The 21,771-nt window shown below is 39.7% G+C and overlaps 1 protein-coding gene across 1 annotated transcript in view; it reads left to right on the plus strand.

Moving 5' to 3' along the window:
* LOC140945593 (protein glp-1-like) overlaps nt 1-18,470 on the plus strand; it is a 48,776-nt gene extending 30,306 nt beyond the window's left edge. Inside the window, exons 11-17 of the mRNA XM_073394606.1 lie at nt 10,524-10,646; nt 12,343-12,489; nt 13,560-13,673; nt 16,371-16,484; nt 16,689-16,820; nt 17,192-17,290; nt 18,192-18,470. Coding sequence (XP_073250707.1) covers nt 10,524-10,646; nt 12,343-12,489; nt 13,560-13,673; nt 16,371-16,484; nt 16,689-16,820; nt 17,192-17,290; nt 18,192-18,286 — 824 coding nt within the window. The 3' untranslated portion in view covers nt 18,287-18,470. The remainder of the gene's footprint in view (nt 1-10,523; nt 10,647-12,342; nt 12,490-13,559; nt 13,674-16,370; nt 16,485-16,688; nt 16,821-17,191; nt 17,291-18,191) is intronic.
* The last annotated feature ends 3,301 nt before the right edge of the window (nt 18,471-21,771 follow it).

Here is a 21,771-nt window from a genome sequence, read left to right on the forward strand (position 1 = left end):
ATGGCATCTATAGCAAGTGGCGAAGCATTTTTTATTGATGGAGTGTATTATGCGCTGTCCAAGGGCGTTCTTAAGAGAAACTGAAAACTATCTTCAAACCATTTGTGGCCGAGAGTTCAGTATTCTGTCTTCAGTGAGACGTTGCCTTACGAGATGTGATTTTAAACAAAAAAAAGTGAGGCATAAATATGTCTGACCAACCCATCATTTTTATGATAAAATGTACTGCTATGAACCTCGACAACGTCTTGGTCCATATCGCGGACATCATTCACCGTTACATCTTTCTTCTCAGAAAAAAAAAATTAGCGGTTTTGAAAACACTTTTTTTCCATTTCATATGTGTTGTTGTGAAAATTAAAATTTTTGAGGTTTTCCTCTTATCCTGTAACGACAACAATTATATGACCTACAGCTGACCGAATTCCGCATTCTTTAATTTTCAAGAGTATGCAAAACAAGAGAATTGCAGACAATATTCGTGCATTGTCATTTTTTTTCCCGAGAAATTGGAACTAAGAACCTGACGAAAAGAAAATTCATCGTTGAACCGAGTTTTTTCACAAGTTGGACAATAACAAGTGAAAAATGCACACGGGCGCACGTGCAAGAAAACAAAAGCATATATCTATCTATATATCTCTCTATATGAAAACCTTTTTGAAAACGGGTGTATATATCTATATATCTAGGTCAAGGAAACTTGATGCCATTTCTGTTGTAAATAACGACACGACCGTTACTGAGGATGAGCAATTTGAAGGGGATGGGGAAAATGGGTTAGAGTTGAGGATTCATAATTTTGTTTCAGATATAAGACGGACGGTTGACAATGCGTCGAGCAGAGATAGTCAGTTGTCGGTTGAGGTTGAGAATTTGGGGCCAGAAGAGAGTAATGCAGGGGTTAATCCACTTCCGATTAGTTGCCCTCTTCTTTTGGTAGACACCGGACGTGTCACAAGGGATATTGATTCCGTTTTAAGGAAATATGATCAGCGTTGTGAGGACAATAGCTCGGTGGAATGTTTCATTGAACCACGTTCATGTGCTCAAACATCGAGGGATGAGAGCTCGACTTTTGAAAGTAGGCGAATTGAAGCACTGGGGGTTGGTGACAGCCGGGCGGAGGGAGACACAAGAGGTCGGGGTTATCAGACTGTTGTGAATTTGTCTAAGAGAGTTTTGACTGAGGGGGAGGTCTCACTGCTGTCAAAAGGATTGAAATTCTGCCAACTCCGGAAAAGATCGATATTTATTCTTTGCGACGAGACATTAAGGAATATGTGAGACGGGTGCGGTTGAAAGAGTATTTTTACACGGATCAGGACGATGTAGAGGGGGAAATTTCAAGCTTACCAGCTTTTCGAAAAAAGTCAAGTTGGAGTCCAGGAAGGAACAGGGAGCTAGCGATTGAGGCTTATGTTGAAGCGCTTGAGAGGGACATATTGGCTCATGATTTTGGAACACCGTATCAACGCAATCTCACAAGAGAAGAACAACAGGCGCTTCAAGATCTTCGTACCTATGATGATATTATTATCAAACATTAAGCCGATAAAGGGTCTGCAGTTGTCGTCATGGCTAAAGAAGCTTACGTGCAGGAGGCAATGCGACAATTAACTGATAAGGAGATATACCAGCCACTACCGAAGGACCCCACAAGGGCCATGATTAAGAAAGTCAACCAAAGCATACTAGAAGCGCATCGAAAAGGGAACATCGATGATGTAACTAAAGACTATTTGTTGGCTTCAGGAGACGAGAGGGCCGGAAGGTTTTATTTGCTACCCAAACTCCACAAGAAGGGCTGCCCAGGACGTCCGGTTATATCGGGTTGCAACACGTCTACGGAAAAAATTTCTAGCTTTGTAGACTACCATTTAAGGCCTATAGTTCCGACCATTAATTCTTACATAAAGGACACTAACGATTTTTTAAGAAAACTCAAGAACATCGACACCTTACCAGAGGGGGCGATATTATGTACAGTCGACGTTGTGGGGTTATATCCCCACATACCACACGATGAGGGGATAGAGGCGGTGAAAGAGGCGTTGTTAACATGGGATTCCAATGTGGAGAATGGGAGGAAACTAGGGGATCTCAAGAACGACTTGGTAGAGTTTACAGAAATAGTTCTTAAGAACAATAATTTTGAATTTGATGAGCTGCATTTTGTCCAGAAACTAGGCACTGCGATAGGGACTCGGATGGCGACGTCGTATGCTAACATTTTTATGGACAAACTAGAAAGACAGTTGATTTCAAACGCTTTAATAAAACCCCAAACTTGGTGGCGATATATTGATGATATTTTTATAATTTGGACAGAAGGGGAGGAAAGTCTTAAAGATTTTATTAATTATCTAAACAGTGCGCATAGAACGATCAAGTTTACATCAAAATGGTCCTATCAAGAAGTGGAATTCTTAGATGTTAAAGTCGTGAATGAATCGGGAAAACTGGAGACGGATGTTTACATCAAACCCACCGATAGCCATCAGTATCTCCACCGGGTGTCGTGTCATCCGAACTCTTGCAAGAAAGGGATTCCCTATGCACAAGCATTACGTTTGAGGAGGATTTGTTCCAAGGAGGCTTTCTTTGAAAGCAGAGCGCGGGATTTGTGTAGTTCTTTAGAAGAAAGGGGATATAAGAAGAATGTCATACAACAACAAGTGGATAGAGCGAGACAAACACCTAGAAATGAAGCATTGAGGGATAAACCAAGAAAGGAAAATACCAGGATTCCCTTCACAGTGACGTACCACCCGGGCCTTCCAAACATCGGAGGCATGTTGAGGAAGCTACATCCGGTTCTTCACTCTTCGCAGAAATGCCGGGATGCCATTAGAGAGGTGCCAATGGTTGCTTTCAGAAGACCGAAGTGCCTCTCCGACTTCTTGGTTCGAGCAAAGTTTAGGAGTGCCGCTAAGGAAGAGGTAACAGGAACATCAAAGTGTGGTAGCAATCGGTGCCAAATTTGCACTTTTCTGTGTGTGGGGAGAACTTTCCGCAGCAAAACCAATGGGAAGGAATTCCGTATTAATTACAACTTAAATTGTAACTCTAAAAACGTGGTTTATCTTATGACTTGTAAGGTATGTGGCATTCAATATGTTGGATCTACTACCACTAATTTTCGGTCTAGGTTCAATAATCACAGAAGTAGGATCAATGCCCATCTCAAGTTGTCTTCTGAAAATAAGAGGAATGACGATTTTCTCTACCAGCATTTTCATAGTTCGGGACACTTAGGATTAAGCCATTTAACTATACAGTTAATAGACAGAGCCATGGGAGAGAGGGAGTTGCGGAAGAAAGAGGGAGAGTGGATGTATAGATTGGGAACGCTGCGCCCTCAAGGACTTAATGAGGATGATGGTTTTTTACGCCCAGAACCGAAAGACGCGCGCGGGCGCGCGCAGGAGATGATAGTGTCATCTATCACATTTTCCGTTAGACGTTTAAAATAACAGTCATTTCAGTTGTGATGCGCGCGCGTTACCTTCGTAATTCAGCAATTTAAAAGTTCTGTACCTTAACGGCTAGTTAGTCACCCTGAAGAAGATCACTGAATGTGATCGAAATATAGGTGGATTGAAAGGAAACTGTTTTCTGTCTTCATTTGTGATTAAGATATATTTGTGTTTATGAGGACGGGAGGGAGAGATGCTTGGGACAACTTTATATATATTTATAAAATAACTGAGATAGTACGCGTGATCTGATTGGTCAAAAACCTATGGTTTATTATACCGGTAAACCCATAGAAAAAGGCATCCGGACCACGAGCCATAAACAAAATCCGCTATTGAACTGCAAACAACGATTTTAGAAAGGCTAAAAAAACAGAACAAGTTACTTACCGTAGCCCTTCTTAATATAAAAAGCGTTGGTTTACGCATTTTATTACCGAGGGTCACAATCGCGACTGCCATAGCTTTAGAAGTTATGAAGTACAAAGCTGGAAAGCAGTTTACATTTCACGACGATGCCAAATCGCAGAGAAAGATAACAACTGTGTGAATTTCTGGTGTAGAAAGTCTCTAGGAAACCTTAACCATGTGCCAACCAGCAACAAAACGGATAGTTTTAGCATTCTTGATTTATTTTATGTCAAAATTAAATTCCTTAATGAAAGAAATTGTTCCAAAAAGAGACCTGATCAAGATATGGTACAAAATCGGCCGCTGTAGGTTGTAAACAAGCTACCAGCGATGATGAAAGATGTCAGAGTTTCGGGCTGGTTTTTTCCAACATTTGCACAAATTATTCAGTGATATCGATGCCATAACCTACCTCAAACTACCTGACTTCACAAACCGACAAATATTAGCGCCAATATGTGGCTACGGCAAAGAAACCTTTCTTCACCACTGACATATTTCCATCGGGCGCTGTACGTGCCTGTATAAAGTTACATGCGACAACTTCGTAAATGCAGCCACGTCGTTACCGCAGCATTTCTTGATCATAATAAAGTCCAGTAAACAGATCTTAAACCACTGCGGCTTGTAAAAAGTGAATGAAGTCCTCCATTACAATAACTGCCAGTTCCGTCTGTAAGCACGAAATTTTTACGGATCGACTAAACAAAATACAGCTGCGTACAGTCTGATGTTCAATTAATTTCTACTTCTGTAGTAAACAAACCATGAACGTATTCTTTCATTGTACGTTCGCATGAATATGTGTTCACTCTTCCTGTAAAACAGCTTTCATTAGTTATCATGTAATGAGCGCAAAAACTCGTGTTTTGAAGTGCTGTTGTCTGTTGTTTGACTGAGCTGAGTTTTGAGAAAGTTCAGCGCTATTAAATCGTGAATCATGATTGGCTTATGATGACTTTAGAGAGAAGACATGACTTGATCACGGTACTAAAAGCATATTTTTTTACCTAAAAGACTCCATTCTACTAAAAGTTATTTTATAAAAGCAATAGACCACACTTTCTATGGGTTTACCGACGTGATAACCCACTTGGGATGTTGGGAGAACACTCGAAAAGCTTGTAAATCACTCGCCTTCGGCTCGTGATTTACAAGCTTTTCTCGTGTTCTCCCAACATCCCGCGTGGGTTATCACGCCGGTAAACCCATAGAAAGTGTGGTCTATTGCTTAAATATATATATATATATATATATATATATATATAATAGCGGGGCTCCTTGAGCGCGCGGAGCACCATAACTAAGATAAACTACCCATCCGAGAAATTTTGGTTATGACGTCAGCGTACGTCCGTCCGTACGGACTTTCCGGGTAGTGGAAAGTAGTCCGCATGGACTCTTGGGGTAGGGGAAAGTAGAGATTTTTTGGCGGGAAATCGCATGGCGCAACGTCGCGCAATTATATCGCACAACTGGTTTTGAAAAAAGAAATTTCAAAGCAACTTAGCAAAAATTTTTTCGACAGAGCCTTTATAACTTTTTATTACAACTTACGAAATCTATTATGTCAACAAACAACAGCCGAGAGATTTTAGCGTGTAGATGACAGGTTTTAAGCAGAGAGCAAAGAGAAGGTGAACGGCAGAGAGCAAGAGTCAACACGCGTAGAACAAGCGAAGACGATCGCCAAAGAGAGCGCGTTAGAAGTAGAAGAAGAAGACAGAGTTTGACTAATAGTCGCGGGTCGCGGGTCGCGGGTGCAAAGTCGCGGTCGCGGGTCCAATGTCGCGGTCGCGGGTCCAATGTCGCGGCAGGGGAAAATGATTTGGAGTTCGAGGTAACTGAGTGAAAACAAGTGATATGAAAAAAATATAAAGGGCAAAAAATCGTTTTTATGCATGATACTCTGCGGTAGCCAATTTACAGGTTATGGATGTTGGAGACAACAAAATAATGTCTCAAGAAAAGACCTAAAAGAAAAAGATGGCCGACTTTTGTGTTCACCGCAAAGTTCATTTTGTTTTCTTTCTATCGGGCCCAGTTATGTATGAATTCAGCTTTGAATGTATACTTATGCATGACAGTATCTGATAAAAAATGTTACCATGAGTTACCATTGTTTTCTTCTTGTCTATGAATTGCTCACAAATTCTTAGGGGTGCACTCACTGAAAAATGTGCGATACACTTCACAGAGTATAAATTATAAACGTTACAACAACTTAAAACCCTTTTTAAAAAATGCTAACTCGGGCTCGAAAAGCTACGAGTCTGTCGGTAGAAGAAACGAGAACTGTTTCAATTTTAACAACTGTTTTCGGCAAAAATAAAGAAAACGCTTGTGGAAAAACTTCCTGGCCGCAAACTCCCAAAATAAACTCTTTGCACAAGTAACTGGAAAGAGGAGGAGAGACGTTGGGCTTGAAGTGTCAGTAAAGTACATTCAAGTGGGTATTCAAGGCATGAATTTAATATAGAAACAAGTAATAATCCACAGCAAGAGGGGATAAAGCTCGAGATTTATCCTCTCTTGTCCACAGATAGGAGTTTGTCCTCACTAACGACTGAAATCCGGAATCCAAGTTCTACCAAGAGAGAATAGATCATAGTCTCTTGGTTCTACTGAAAAAGATTTGAATCCAGTACCTGGAATCTGGAATTACTTACCTAATTTCTTGTCTTTTCTTAGCTCTGGTGGAGTTGATAACTTACCGTTTTCAGTGTCTGGTTTACTTTCTTTTTCAGCTTCATGATATCGGGCGTTATTATTTCCTTACCTACTTACTCACTTGGTTATATTACGATGCATGTTTTCAAGATTTGACTGAGACGCACATTGAATGGCTTCCTATTGTCAGGTTGTCCTGGTTGCCATTTAGGTGAAGAGAACAAGAAGTTATATTGAACACTCTGGGTTGCCGTCTCAGTTGTAAAAATAAAAGCATTAAGCGAAAATCTTGCTTCGAGGAACAGACTCCTTTCTGTGGATTTTTACTCGTTTCCATATTAAATTCATGCCTTGAATACCGCTTGAATGAAGATTCATGCGCCTATTTACATTTTCTTTCAGTTTTGCCTAAAAAATTTGTTAAATATAAGAGTTCTCGTTTCTTCTACCGACAGACTCGTAGCTTTTTCAGCCCGCGTTCGCTTTTTTAAAAAAAAGGCTTTAACTTGTTGTAACGTTTATAATCTGTAGTCTATGAAGTGTATCGCATATTGTTCAGTAAATGAACCCCTAAGCATTTGTGAGAAATTCATCGACAAGAGGAAAGCAATGGTAACTTATGGTAACTTTTTAATCAGATAGTGTTATGCCTAAGTATATTCAAAGCTGAATTTACACATAACTGAACCCGATGGAAAGAAAAACAAAATAAACTTGCGGTGAACACAAAAGTCGGCCAGCTTTTTCTTTTAGGTCTTTTCTTGAGACATTATTTTGTTGACACCGACATCCGTAACCTGTAAATTGGCTACCGTAGGGTATCGTGGATAAAAAAGATTTTTTCCCTTTATATTGTGTTCATATCAGTCGTTTTCACTCAGCTGTTACCTCAAACCCCAAATCATTTTCCCCTACCGCGACATTGGACCCGCGACCGCGACATTGGACCCGCGACCGCGACTTTGGACCCGCGACCGCGACTTTGGACCCACGACCCGCGACCCGCGACTATTAGTCAAACTCAGCAGACAACATTTTAGCGAAGAAAGTCGGCAAGTAGAAAGAGTCAGAGCGAGAAGAAGGAGAGAAAATTATAGTGAAAAACGCCGTCAAGCAGAACGAGACAGAGCTAGAATGAACAGACAAAGGCAACGCGAAAGAGAAATACAAAGGCAAAGAGAACGGCAGCAACATAATGACATGATGACAGAAAGTGTTGTGTTAATGTCACTATGGCCCCGCGTTATTAACATTTTGATTTCAAACTGATCTCGGTTGCGAAAATTCAGCTAATCATTTAAAAATACAAGCAGGGAAGACAGAGGTTTTTCACTTTTCTCACCATAGTCACGCGTTGATCACGCTCTACAACCGTCCTATTTTTATGCTCTGATTGGTCAAAATTTGACAGGTGAGTTCATGCAGAAAATTTATACAGCATCTTGAACCTTGTTTACTTTGACAGCTGAAGCTGACAGAGTATTTTGTCAACTTGTGATGTTTTTTACTGTCTTTTCCCTCTGGATGCTTAAAATGAAATACAGCTGCTATCAACAGTCTTCTTTGATTCATGGCTGGTTTGTTTATTGAATTTTTGGTTGGGAAATGCGCCGGTTGTCAAAGTTGGAAATCCGATTTCGGAGGCATCGTTTTCGTTTTTCACCTTGCTGGATGCGGGGTTGAAAAGTCCCTCAAGTGATTCTGGCCTTACTTGATAGCTTTCAAGAGCTGCATCTCGAATGGTAAGCCTGAGTAATTATTGCATACAGTGTATGTTTGTTTTTTTATATCTGATTTCATGAAGTCGAGCGCAGTTTATGAGGCTAATTCATGCACGTTTGTATTAAGATCTGAGACAATGATCTGATCTAGTATATATAAGCTTACAGAGCTTTAAAAAGCCTTTAGTCGATATTTTCTCTCCGCATATAGAATGAAAAAACGCTCCGAAGAGTATTTAGTTATAATTTTGGCTGTAGTAAGAAAGCTTTCAGCGATTTTCTTGCCTCGAGTTCATCTCTGAAAACAGTAAACACCAGGAAGCCGGCTAAAAGCTTTAAGCTTAAGCGTAAAGATTCAGGATTTTTAGAGACGCTTTAATACTTGTCTTCGTGAATGAAAATTGTTGTCTCTGTAAATGTTTCACCGAATTACATTTCTTTTATTGATTTTTAGTAGTCTCTTGCAGTTTTAATCGCTTTGCTGTTTGTTTTTAGTCGTTCATAGACAACGCTTGCACGAGTACTCAAAATGCCGCGCGTTTGCACATCGTTATAAAACCATTAAATAAAAAAGTAAACAATAAATTCTTTATTATGTTGAAGCATAACTCTTTTAATGTTCACTGAAAATTTGGCGCTTGTCAAAAGTGACAACCGGCTGGCCGTATAGGTGATTTTGGAAATTTTTTAACGGTTTTGCTAAAAGCCCACGCGTGCTTCGTACGGTTCTGAATATTGAATGAGTGCAATTTGTCTTGAAAAATTGTGAAATACTGCATTTTGTCTGAGGTCTGTATGATAAAAACAGCGCCTCATATTACTGTTTCACCTCAGATATGATGCATAAAAAGTATGAAATATTGGTTTACACACTCCCAGAGTTGTTGGCAAGATTTTGTTAAGTGAACTTGTCGAACGCAAAAAAATTCGGCCAGATTTGTTTTTTCCATGAATTCGTTTTCCAGGCTTAATCTACTGTGATCAAGAGCTATTATGGCTCTTAAATGTGATCGACGATGATTGCTATTTTTTGGGTGTATATATACCGGCTATCAATTCGATGAAAGATTTTTTTCACTCTAAAATCACTTAGCCTTAGCTTTCCCTAAAAAGTCGCATGTGTGCCCTTTAAGAAGTTAACTGATTTGTGAATTACAAGTTTATTGTTTGATTTAAATCATAAATTTATTAATGGGAGCTTCGCTTTTAGCCCTAGCTAAATCTATATATTATATACTCCTACCTAATTATAAACACCTGTTCACACTGCAGCGAAGAGTGTCACAGAAACCTATTCAATATGTGTTGATGTAATTTCAAGACCAGCACGTCGCAACAGGAATTCTTCGCTTCTTTTAGAGAGACCTCTCCGAAATCACCCTTCTTAGCTGTGAACAGAAGTCTTTACGAGATGGCTTTTGTCCTGGACCACGAGCTATCCATGGATAGACATTTTTTTGCCACATAAATTATTGGAGAACTGAAAGTGCATAGCTACTTACATAATTTTGTCATTATTCCTATTTTTTTTTTAACAGTAGTTTTAATTTGGGTAATTCAACCAGTAATAGGCCATTTGCACTAAGAGGCATGTGACACCGTTTTTATGAAAATGAAAGTTAAATATGATTTTGCCTTCGAAAAACGATTAGTGGGTCATATCTTAAACAAAATAATGGTGATTTGGTTTTTCAAACCCGCACCATTTTCTTAAAATGAATAAGTTCGTGAATGGTCACGTGACCAAAATGTGATTTTTAAAATTATGAATTACCTCTCTCTGAACACAAATTTTGCACTTAAACTTCAAGGAAAATGTTGAAAAGATGATGTGATAACGTTTACAGCACATTTGAGCGTAACTATGAAACGTTGAACAAGATATAAGCAAGAAGTAGTTTTGGCGCCATGTTGGAGGGCAAGAGCACGCCCTCCAACATGGCGGCCAATACAAATCATACTACTTTGCTGAAAAATCAAAGTGCCACAAAATATCTCCCTTAAATGCGTTTCCTCTCAAATTTCGGGTGTAAGATAATTTTTGTGTGCTCTAACAATTTTTGGCATCAGCAAGATTCCAACTCATTGTTTAAAGGAAGCATTGGTCACGTGACCTCTTAGTGCAAGTGGCCTATTAAAGTTTTAAAAAGCTCAGAAATAAAATTTTTGATTTTCACACACCTCAGTTTCTATCAGTTACTTAATTTTGATGTGTAAACTTGACTAATTATTGTCCTTTCAGTTACTTTACCAAATCCGTGTGATTCACAGCCTTGTTTGAATGGAGGAACGTGTGAGAATGATTTAGCCAAGAATGATTACCGCTGTTCCTGCAAAGGAAAATTCACGGGAAAAAATTGTCAAGGTATTTGACTTATTACAGTCTTTATGGTAGGAGTAATCGGAGCTTAGGAGAGTGCGTTCGATATGTTTGTAAGGCGTACAGGTAGCAGCTAGTTGAGGAGGAAGGGTGGATGGTTACTGCGATAGATTAAACTCGGTTTCCATATGATCGCTACGATCGCTGTGATCGCTGAGAAAAAAAAGTTCAGCGATCATATAGAAACCACTCTCCAGCGATCGCAGCGACAACGATCGCTGATATAGAACTTTTTACATCTCAGCGATTGTTGTCGCTGTGATCGCTGGAGAGTGGTTTCATATGATCGCTATGATCGCTGTGATTCCTGAAGTTTTTTTTTTTTCTCAGCGATCCCAGCGATCACAGCGATGGTAGCGACCATATGGAAAGCGGGCTTTAATTTGATCATGGCATATTTTAAACGTAAGGATTGCTTTTAGCGAAACCTCTATTTAAACTGTGTATCATTATGAAAAAGCCTTGAAGGCTAGTTATATCGTATGGTCCGTCTCAATAAGTGCAGTAGTTTGGTCGAGTGTGTTGATTTCAGTGATTTGAGTGGAGCTACTGTGGGCTGTTTATAAGTTTTTCCGAATAAATAACATAGGCCTAAAATGTTCGTTTGTCCGGTGCCGAAAATATCACGTCATGATGAAACGGTGCCGCCGAGCTACACATCTCGGTAGATTTATTATTACTTTGTGACACAACGGCCGCTAAGCTACACATCTCTCTAGATTTTCTTTGTCGCACAACGGCCGCCGATCTACAAAACTCGGTCGATTTACTTTGTGGCACAACGGCCGCCGAAACCTTTTGAAAGATGAACGTTTTGAAAGATTCAGCAAACACAGATCGATATTAGACCTTCACCAAACTCTTAAAAAATGTACGCTTTACGAGGATTCAGCAAAACTTTTAAAAGATGAACGCTTTACGAAGACAAAATAAAAGAGCTCAGCAAACGCTTGAGGGGGCACGAATCACCACGTTCACGAGTTAGTTGGTCAAAGTGAGGCAAAACGTAAGCAAGCGCCTCAAAGCGAGGCATTTGTGTGTCGACGACGACGACAAATGCAATCTGGAAAAAACCTCCCTTATTGATTGCACAGGATAACCAATAATGCACAAAACACCGAATACAAATTAGGGGTTGCGTTCTCGTACCTCGAACGCAATAAGCTTGCCTTTCTTAAAAAGAGAACCTTCAATTAATCACTTCACCAATAGTAATGTAGTCTGGACCGGTTAGTCCGTTTTTTGAGGCAGGAATCTTATTATTGACAGCAGGAACACATTAGCCCCGATAACGTCATAGCCTTTCTCTTGATTTCACAGATAAAATGCGGGGGAATGAAATAAGGGTTCAGTCATGTTTAGGTTGGTTTGACGGTTGGGCAGGCTTCCAGTTCTATGATGCCAAAGTTTATTTAAAGTTGTGAGCGCTGGTCCTTACTTGGGCATCGTGCCAGTTGTGGTAAATTCACTGTGTCGTAACGTCATTACGCATGTAATGTTCTCCAGCTGCCGCTCTCGCCGTTTCGTTGTCCATAGCAGACAACAAATTGTTCCAGTCCTGGTTCACTGATTCTTTGCGCCAAAATCGGGGATATTAATTTTGGCGAGGGCAAACTATTGTGAAAAACGTCACTATTTAGAAATAAAAGGCATATATATTGATGTAAAATGTTGTTTTTAGAGTGCAGCTGTCTTCAAGCTACTGCTCCTACCGGAGAACCTTTGGTTGCAAAATGTGACCTCGACGGAGATTGTTACTGTCAATCTTTTGAAGGTCGATATCCCACCTACTTGCAAGATAAAGGTTGTGTGCTTATAATTGACGGCGGTAAGATTTGTAAGCTTCTATAGTCACTCTACAACGATCCACTGCATGGCAATCCTTTTTTATCAAACTGTTGAGATGGTATTTTAAAGAACTTTATGAAAATTCGCTTGATCTAGCTCTTGACGTCTAGACCTGCTATATCTAGAGACTGTAGAACAGGTTTGGTGCCCTACGTAGACCAAAGGAATACGCAGTGGCGAGCGAATACAGTCAGCTCTTTTAGACGGGTTCTTGTAATGAGGGCATCCAGAGTTGTTCTTTTAATTCTTCATGTTGCTCTAAAAAGCGGATGAATGAACTGCAATGTCAGTTTAAGCAAGGTGGCTGTCAAGAGAGATTTGACTCTATCACCAAATCAACTGCAGTAGTAATACCATGAAGGTATCAATAATGGCAAGCTAAGAATCTAACCATAATAACCAATATTGACTTAAGTATACACCAGGCCTTCAAATGGCGACTTTCAAATTTAATGTTACTGCGTGCTAACCACACCACCCCCTCAAGTGTAACGCACTACACTACCATATCAGCCCCACTTTATTTCTTATGCTGTTAAAGAAAATCGCGGGAAATGGTAGTAAGAACAATTTTAGGCCAGGTTAGATATCATTAATACATGAAAAGTATTATTATATTCAACTCTATTAACTTCATAATTTCACTGGAAAACACGGTTGTTTCTTCTTACCTGTTGGAGACCTAGAGACATCTTCCTCAAATGACCTCAAATACCATTTGCTAGATGTCCGGAAAAACCGCACGAAGGTCAAGACCATGGCTCTCATAGGTGTTTGGGCCTAATTTTAATGCCCTGCCTTATAATCTGGTTCTTGGAACTCTCGGTTTTGTCTTGCCTTGCCAGATTCTTTTGTTAATGATTGCTTTTTTTTAACGAGTTGTTTAAGCCTTATAACCAAACATGTTAAATTTATGTTTAAATCCAGACGGAACATTATTCCTTCAGCTTTTGAGGTACGAGGTTCGGAGCTGCGAATCGCAATAAAATTTACTTTTCTATGTTTTAACAATTAAGATAATAAATTAACATTGTTTCCTCTCTGTTTAAGGAAATCCATGCGATTCAAATCCTTGCAAAAATAATGGTTCATGCTTCCTACAGAACGTTGGCTTATCTTTTGTGTGTCTTTGCCCAAACAAATATTACGGGAAAACGTGTGAATGTAAGTCATTGTTAGATACACTAAACAATAAGCATACAAACGTCCCGGGGTGGGGGGGGGGGGGGGTACTTTAGTGGGGATGTGCCGCTGGGACCCTGGAACCCTTAACCTATTCCGGAGCTAGTTCAGCTGAATTTTGCTACCCTATACTAGAGTAAACTCCCCAAATCCCCCTATCCTAAAGTAGCTGTTTCCCTTGTCTAGATAAAATCTTCAACCAACTGATCAGTTTCCTGAAAAATGATACCCTATTCTAGACCCAAACGCTCTGATTTACATACCCTATCCTAGAGTAAACTGCCTGAAAAGCATACCCTTCACAGCGGCACATACCTATATAGCCCATATATGGCAGTACCCCCCCCCCCCCCGGGACAAACGTACACTTACAACAATAACAATAACAATAACTTTATTTGTATAGCGGTATATACAAAAGCTCCATATCGCTTTACAATCAAAAAAGAAAATAACTAACTAACAATAGCACTAAAACAAAAAGTCAATTGAAAGCGAGTCTAAAAAGATAAGTTTTCAATCTAGATTTAAAAACATCAACTGATCCACTTAATTTAATGTCTAAGGGAATATCATTCCATTGCTTTGGGGCAGCGACCGAAAAGGCCTTGTCCCCATAGCTCTTCAGGCGCACATTCGGTACTTCTAATAAATGTTTGCTAGCAGACCTAAGATTTCTTGTAGGGTTGTATGGGACTATAAGTTGACTTAAATACGGAGGCGCCAGATTATTGAGAGCTTTAAAAGTTAACAGTAATACTTTAAAGGTAATTCGCTGCTCCACAGGTAACCAGTGTGAACCGAGGAGCAACGAGTTACAATTGTCCAGTCGACAAGTAACATAAGCATGGACAAGGGTCTTTGTGCTCTCAGAAGTCAGATACATTCTGATCTTAGCGATATTCCGAAGATGAAATAAAGCAGATTTACAAACAGAACTCACATGCTTATCCAGTGACAAGGTCTCATCAAAAACAACTCCTTTGTTCCTAGCTTTGTCAGACCGCTCTACACGATCATCACCAACCAGGATACTATCTAAAGATGGGCGTGGCCGATATTTTGAACTGATAACGAGCAATTCCGTCTTGTCCCTATTCAACTTAAGTTTGTTACAAGACATCCAACGGTCGATATCTCTAACACAAGATTCAACCTGAGAGACAGAATAAGCTTGATCATCCCCACTGAGAGAATTGAAAGACAGATACAACTGAGTATCATCAGCATAGAAATGATAGCCCATGTTGTATTGTCTGACAATATCCCCCAATGGGGAGGTATAGAGCAGATATAAAATCGGTCCAAGCAGATTGTAGTATTTCATCAAGTCCATTACTAGAAATGTGATTAATCAACTGAGATGCCACCACCTTCTCAGTGAGTTTAGACACGAACATCAAATTTGAAATAGGACGAAAATTCGAAAAAACTTCAACATCAAGTGTGGGCTTTTTGAGAAGAGGATTCAACAATGCAAGCTTAAAACAGTCTGGAAAAACAGCTAGACATAAAGACTGATTTACAATTTGAGTCATAACAGGCAAAAGAACTGATGTGCACTGCTTCAAAACAGAAGCAGGGACGGGATCAAGAGGACAGGACTTGATGGTCATCTTACTAAGTCATTCCGAGACATCAGACGATGTTACAGACTTAAAACATGACAAGGCACACTGATGGACAATGCCATCGGACTCCACAACAATATCAGATGTGGAGTCAAGTGAGTTTCGCAGAACTGTAATCTTCTCACTAAAGAAGTCAATGAACTTGTTAGCAAGATCACCATCAGACGCACACCCTGAAGGATACTCCGCTGGCACGCGCTTATGTAGGAGCTTATTTACCGTATTGAAAAGAGTTCGGGGATTATTACTACTCTCCCGTATAATGCCTGAGTAATAGTCAACTTTCGTTTTCTTGATCAAAGCGTTCACTCTAAGGCATTGTTCCTTAAATCTAGAATAATCCGATTCTCGTTTTGAAGAACGCCAGCGCCGCTCGAGAGCTCTGCGTTTTCTCTTTTCAGATCGTATTTCCTCAGTGTACCATAGGGCGGTTGGGCGAAGAGTAATGGTCTTAGTCTTCAGAGGCGCGTGTCTGTCTAACAACGACTTTAATGTAGTGTTATACTCATAAACAAGTTCACCGAGACTAAAAGAAGCCGCATCCCTTACTAGCCTGGTGTTCTCCAACTGACCACAAAACTCGCTAAAATCAATATCACAAATCTTGCGATATGAGATTCGTTTACGCTCGAGTGGTAATTTAGCAAGGTCCAACAAACTGTGTACAGCAAGATGATCCAAGACAAAAGGATTACACTTCAATCGACCTTCAATTTCAAATTTTGTTTTACAATGTTGTTTAAATAACATCGTCAAAGTGAATTCAAAGATTCAACTAAGACAATTCTCTAGCCAGATATTGTTAATGAAAAATCATATCCGGCAAACTTCAGTAAAACCACGCTTTACATATTACTTTGCAGTCTTCTTTTTTAAAGATTATTGTCTCAGTCAGACGGTTAATTTTTAAACGGTAGCTCAATATGTTTTCATAATTTTTTTTTTCTGCAGTCTTCTTTTTTAAAGATTATTGCCTCAGTCAGACGGTTAATCTTAAAACGGTAGCTCAATATGTTTTAAAATTGTTCTTTTCTTTTGAAAATTTTAGGCACCGAATGTCTGTGCAACAATCCATGTTTAAACAACGGAGTCTGCGTGGATATTTCCACCCACCTTGTTAAATGCACTTGTCTTAGTGGTTTCACTGGGAATTTTTGCGAAGGTAAAATCGGTTTACTCTTTAAATCATATGCTGACGACCACAATATTTTTTGCATGAAGTACTGCTAAGTCTATGTAATAATCTCTATCAAACTATATATAGCCGCAGTTATTACTTCAGTGATGACATGTGTTCCACTGTGGACTAGCAAAGCCGTTACTTTCCACATTGACTTGCAAATGCGTTTTCTCACCCTACCAACAGCTGTCATTCCTACTGTTGGTCCAGGGGCATGTCACTCTAATCCCTGTGTGAATGGAGGAACTTGTGTTGATAGAGCGTTTGGGTCTTATGACTGCATCTGCACCCCACAATTTACCGGACCTCATTGTGAAGGTAAATACAATCACGGCAAACGTAACTGCCTTTATTGCTATGTTCATCTGCTATTTGTTTCATGATTATATACAAAAATAATCTTTATTCAGGTAAAAGGATCGATTAACATAAATAGAAATGCCTTTAAATCTGCCTCCAATTGCAATATCTTATTCACCTTCCATCGTAACTCATCGCTTTAGCATCAAAACTATTCTTTATCTTTAACTATCTAGTTTGGGATTTTCCAACGGCGGAATATTTGTTTTGTTACACAAAAATCAATTCAGCATTGCCCACATATATTTTGCGTCAACGACTCAATTCTTCCCGGAGATTACGAGCCACTTGTATTGTACATTAAACTTGTCTCCTCTCATTCCCTTCAGTTGATAAATGTGCAGACTGTGACATCAATGCGGACTGTGTAAATGGAAAATGCCGATGCAAGATAGGTTATGTTGGAACAGGATACGCATGCGTTAAAGGTAATCAAACTGCTACGAACTGAAGATGATGGACAAGAGAGTTCATCGTGCAGGCGGGACATGTCTCAGTACAAACTCTCTTATAGGCTAAGGCCTAACTTTTAACTTTTCATACGAAGAGCTAAACTGGGTGGGTTACGTTCATGAGAAGTTCGATTTCTGTATCAGTTAAGTTTGTCTCAGTGAGTTTGGGTTGACCAACACGTTCTATCCATCTGCTTCAGTTGGTAATGTTGTATGATTGATTTGATACTGAAGTAGTTCGACGTATGATCCAACAGACATTTAGATCTACCCAAATTACAATTTGGTTCGTCTCATGAAAAGTTTGAAGTTTAATTTTGGTTTTATAGTGAGCAGTTATAAGTTATCTTTACTTAATTCGTTCACTGCTATCTTTAGTCATATTTCTTCTTGACATGTCCCATGAAATTAAACCTCATTGGGGGACTATTGGGTATAGCGCCATGAATGTTCCACTGTTGATTCGGACCTTCGTATGTAAGGTTTTTTTGTGCACGTGTGCTGGCAATCCCAACAAAGACTGGCAGCCCTTTCTACGCCCCTGCTATGCGTATCTCTAGCGTTTATTACCTGGGCTTTGTTGCTGTTACGCATCTCTGTGGCATTTCTATGCTGCATGACCTTCGTGTTTCAGTCCAGGTTTGCACCCCCGGACAGTTGATCCAAAATTGATGCACCAGTGTTCATGGCGTGCCTCAAAAACTCCAGGAAAGGCTGTGTGATGCTATACAAAGGTGGTCTTACATTAGGAAAAATAGAAACTCTGAAACTAACATTGCTAGTTTGCCGTCCATTCCTTGGGCGCTCAATTTTGAGGGAGAAAAAGCTAACAAGGCAAGCAACAACACTTTGAATAACCGTGGACTTTTAATTTCAGATGAAAAAGAGAAAGAATGCGAGGAGGTTGTGTGTCCCATTGCTCAATACTGCGTCCGAGGTGTTTGTGTATGTCTACCAGGAAACTTTTGTTAACTGGGTAAAACTATCCTGTCTTGGGCAGTTATTTGTTATCATTTTGAGTAACGTTTCGTTTAACCTAAAGGCGTCCTAAAACGTTCTGTCGAACGTAAAATGAAAGAGAGTTGAGCCTGACGGATAAGTTATAGTATTAATTGCAAAGGTTACCCTAATACAATACTTGTGTATATTAATTAGATCAGGAGACATTATTGGATCAGTGACGTCAAACGAGATTGCTCCCATTTTAGATTTCACTGATCGCTCGAACAACGTTTTTTTTCTGTAAATCTGTACGAAATATCACAATTAAACATTTCGCTACAAGCGTCTGAAGAAATCGTTTGTGTGCCTTTTTTATCTTAAAAGTTAGCTCGATTTATTTCTCTCCCTCTTTATGCTCTTTGCAAAATGTTGTTTAACTTACCTTAACTTAACGGGCTAAGTGACTTTTATGTTCACATAAAAGATATAGCTAAAACTGGAGAACGCTAAGAGATATAGCCTGCGTAGCCTAGGGGGTTTTGTTAGGAGCATTACTCAGAGGCGAAGCCGCAAAAACGCGCGTAAAGCGCGCGCGAACGTTCCCACCTCAATTTCCTCGCGGTTTCTCTGCCCTCGCCGCCTTTATTACTTTGCACGCCCATCTAAGACCGTCATGCTACGCAGGCTATGAGAGATATTAAGTAAAGTACTAAATACTTTTGGATTTATATTTGTACCCAAATTTGAATATCAGTAAGCAACGCAACACAAAGAAAGAACTAAAACATTGTATACACATATTAAAACTGACGGATAGCCTTCCTTTATTTGCCCATTTCTTTTGAAATATAGAACGTTTCTCGACTTTATAAAGCCATAAAAATTCATCTGTTAGCCTTTTTAAGGCCTTTTCAAAGACCCAAAGGACAGATTTCGCTACCCTTTTATATACTTTAACAAGTAAAATCCCTACCCTTCCATACACCTGAGGCCTGAAAAAGGTACCCTTTTCGGGCGGAGCCTCCCCTTATAGGCCGCCACCATAGGGAGTCTCACCCTGCCCGCAGAATCTTTCGGTTTGTCGATTGCTATGAATTCTAGGAAGACTCTGCATGAATCGAGTAAGATCTTTGTTCAGCATGCGCTGGATGTTGTTAATATACAGCAGGGTCCAACTCAGGCATGATAGCCATACATACATAGTCAATACACGTAAACTTCCTAAATTTTGGTTTGTCGGTTGTTGTAATTTTCACCCTTGTGCATAACAAGTTGAAATCCTTAACTGCAGTCGTGATACTATGATGTCAGCAGACAATTCACTTCATGGAATTGAATCCATAACAGTCTTGGATTCTTAATTCCAGTCCGGTGATTCTAGATTCCATGTACTGGATTCTGGAGTTTTTGTCAGTGGAACTTGCTTAATTGTATTCTGGATTCCAGCGGTTAGTGGGATCCAGATTCCTTGAGCTGTATTCCTGATTCCAAAGCCCAGGATTCTGGATTCCACGAGATAACGTTTCTGGATTCCGGATTACACGAGCAAAACTGCTCCGGCTTCCGGAATACAGATTCCCTTACATGGAGCAACACAATGGAACGAGGCTTGGGTAGAAAATTTCGTACAAAGTGTATATTTGTCACTCCAAGCCATGATATGGTTCTGGAATGTAAGAACGAACTATATATCGGTAAAATTTATTACTTTTTTTAAACTTGGTATAGTTCAACCAAAACTTAACAACAAATTTCCCTCTTATGTAACGCAGGCAGCGCTTAAGAATGTCACGATTTTGATTTATCGCTTCTTTCCTGCACAAAACGTGCGGTAATAATTGAGAGCCAAGCAGTCTTAAACAATTGAAACTCGGCCCGCTTTTAGTCCACTTTAAATTTGATGTTGTATGTGTGTGAGAGAGAGAGATCAAAAAATAACTCAGGTCAGGAGTTACTGTTTATATCCTTCTTTCAATATTTTACTTGGATTTCGAAAGTTCTTTCAACCACCATCTAAAACGAAAACGGAAAAGGGAAATAAGACGCTTAGAAATATAAAACAGACCGGACAAAGGTTAAAATAGGCAATCTTTCCGTACCAAGTAATCACTTTTAATTATTTAAGTATTCGAAAAAGAGATAGTACGAAAATTGGAGGAAATAAACACTTTTTTAAAAAACCTCTTTATCTTCTGAGCACACGTTTGATTTTCTTTTTGTTCTGGGGAGGGGGGGGGGGGGTAGGGTTACTTCTAGGATCCTTTTGAGAAGGCCTTTTGGATACCATATCGTTGGAAACATCATAACAAGAAGGAATTGGTTTGAAATACATTATCTTGTCCATAATAAGTTATAAAAAATGCGGTGTCAAAGTTTTTCATTGCTCATTTTATTGCTCATATCAACTCATATCGGTTGTTCAAACGCAACGTCTTAAAAGTTGTAACGACCATTTCATTTTACAGTGGACTGACCTTCTATCTTGCAAGTGTTGTCGATAAAGCACAAACCTTTGATACAAGAACATTTACCGTCAACACAAACAGCATTTAAAGGACATGTGTGGCACACTAGCTCTGAAAAGAAAAAGGTACGTCGATTAATTTATAAGCATAACTTAAACAAGCGTTGGTCGCCTTTAGTCAATATCAAAAGTCCATGATCATGAGAACTTAGTCACAGAAAACAATAAAAACAGAAATAAAAACATGAGACGTAAGTAAAGAAAACTAAGGAATTACATCATGCAGCAGTTGACTGAATGATCGAAGTCAATATCTACAAGTGAGTGCTTATTATGAAATGGGGGATTGATCGTATGTGCAATCAGCTTGGTAGTATAATTTGGAACTCACCCGAAGAAAAACAGCCAAGCTCGAAAAAATTTGTTTCGGAGACTGCGAGTCTAACCCAAGCTTAGTTAAGGTGACAATGTTTTCGCTACGTGGTGGAGTACCTTGGGTGATCTCGGCCAAGGATGCGTTCACTATATTGGCCACTGACTGGTCCGAGGAGGACTGTGTATCCTGGCTAGGTGCGGCTGGCCATTGCGCTTTCATTGCCTCCGCGACAGCTAGCTGTACAGCGTTAGAAATCGAGGCATAGAGGGCCTGCATGTTGACGGCCATGAGAGGCTGCTCTGTTGAAGCTTCAGCTTGTTGTTGAGCACTCGGTCCAGGGTGGGTTTCGATCAGTTCTGTCACACGAGCCCGCTTCGCAGAACTTCGCGTGCGTGTTTGAGACGTTCGCTTCGGCTTAGGAGGCATAACTTAGGTAAGTAAAAGTAATTAGATTAAGATAAGGCTAAATACCATATGTTTCCGCTAAGATAAGATATCAAGACTAAACTACGCACACATAATGGTGACGAATAGCCGAACTCAGCTGAAAACCAAATGGCGAGCCATGTAGCAAGAATTGAGTGACATGATTGCCTGGTAAAAGAATATTAAAGTGCATTGAGGACACACCCAAATAAGGCCGGTCGAATAGGATTGCACACTCATAATATTCAC

This window comes from Porites lutea, chromosome 8 (assembly GCF_958299795.1).
Source record: "Porites lutea chromosome 8, jaPorLute2.1, whole genome shotgun sequence".
NCBI lineage: Eukaryota > Metazoa > Cnidaria > Anthozoa > Scleractinia > Poritidae > Porites > Porites lutea.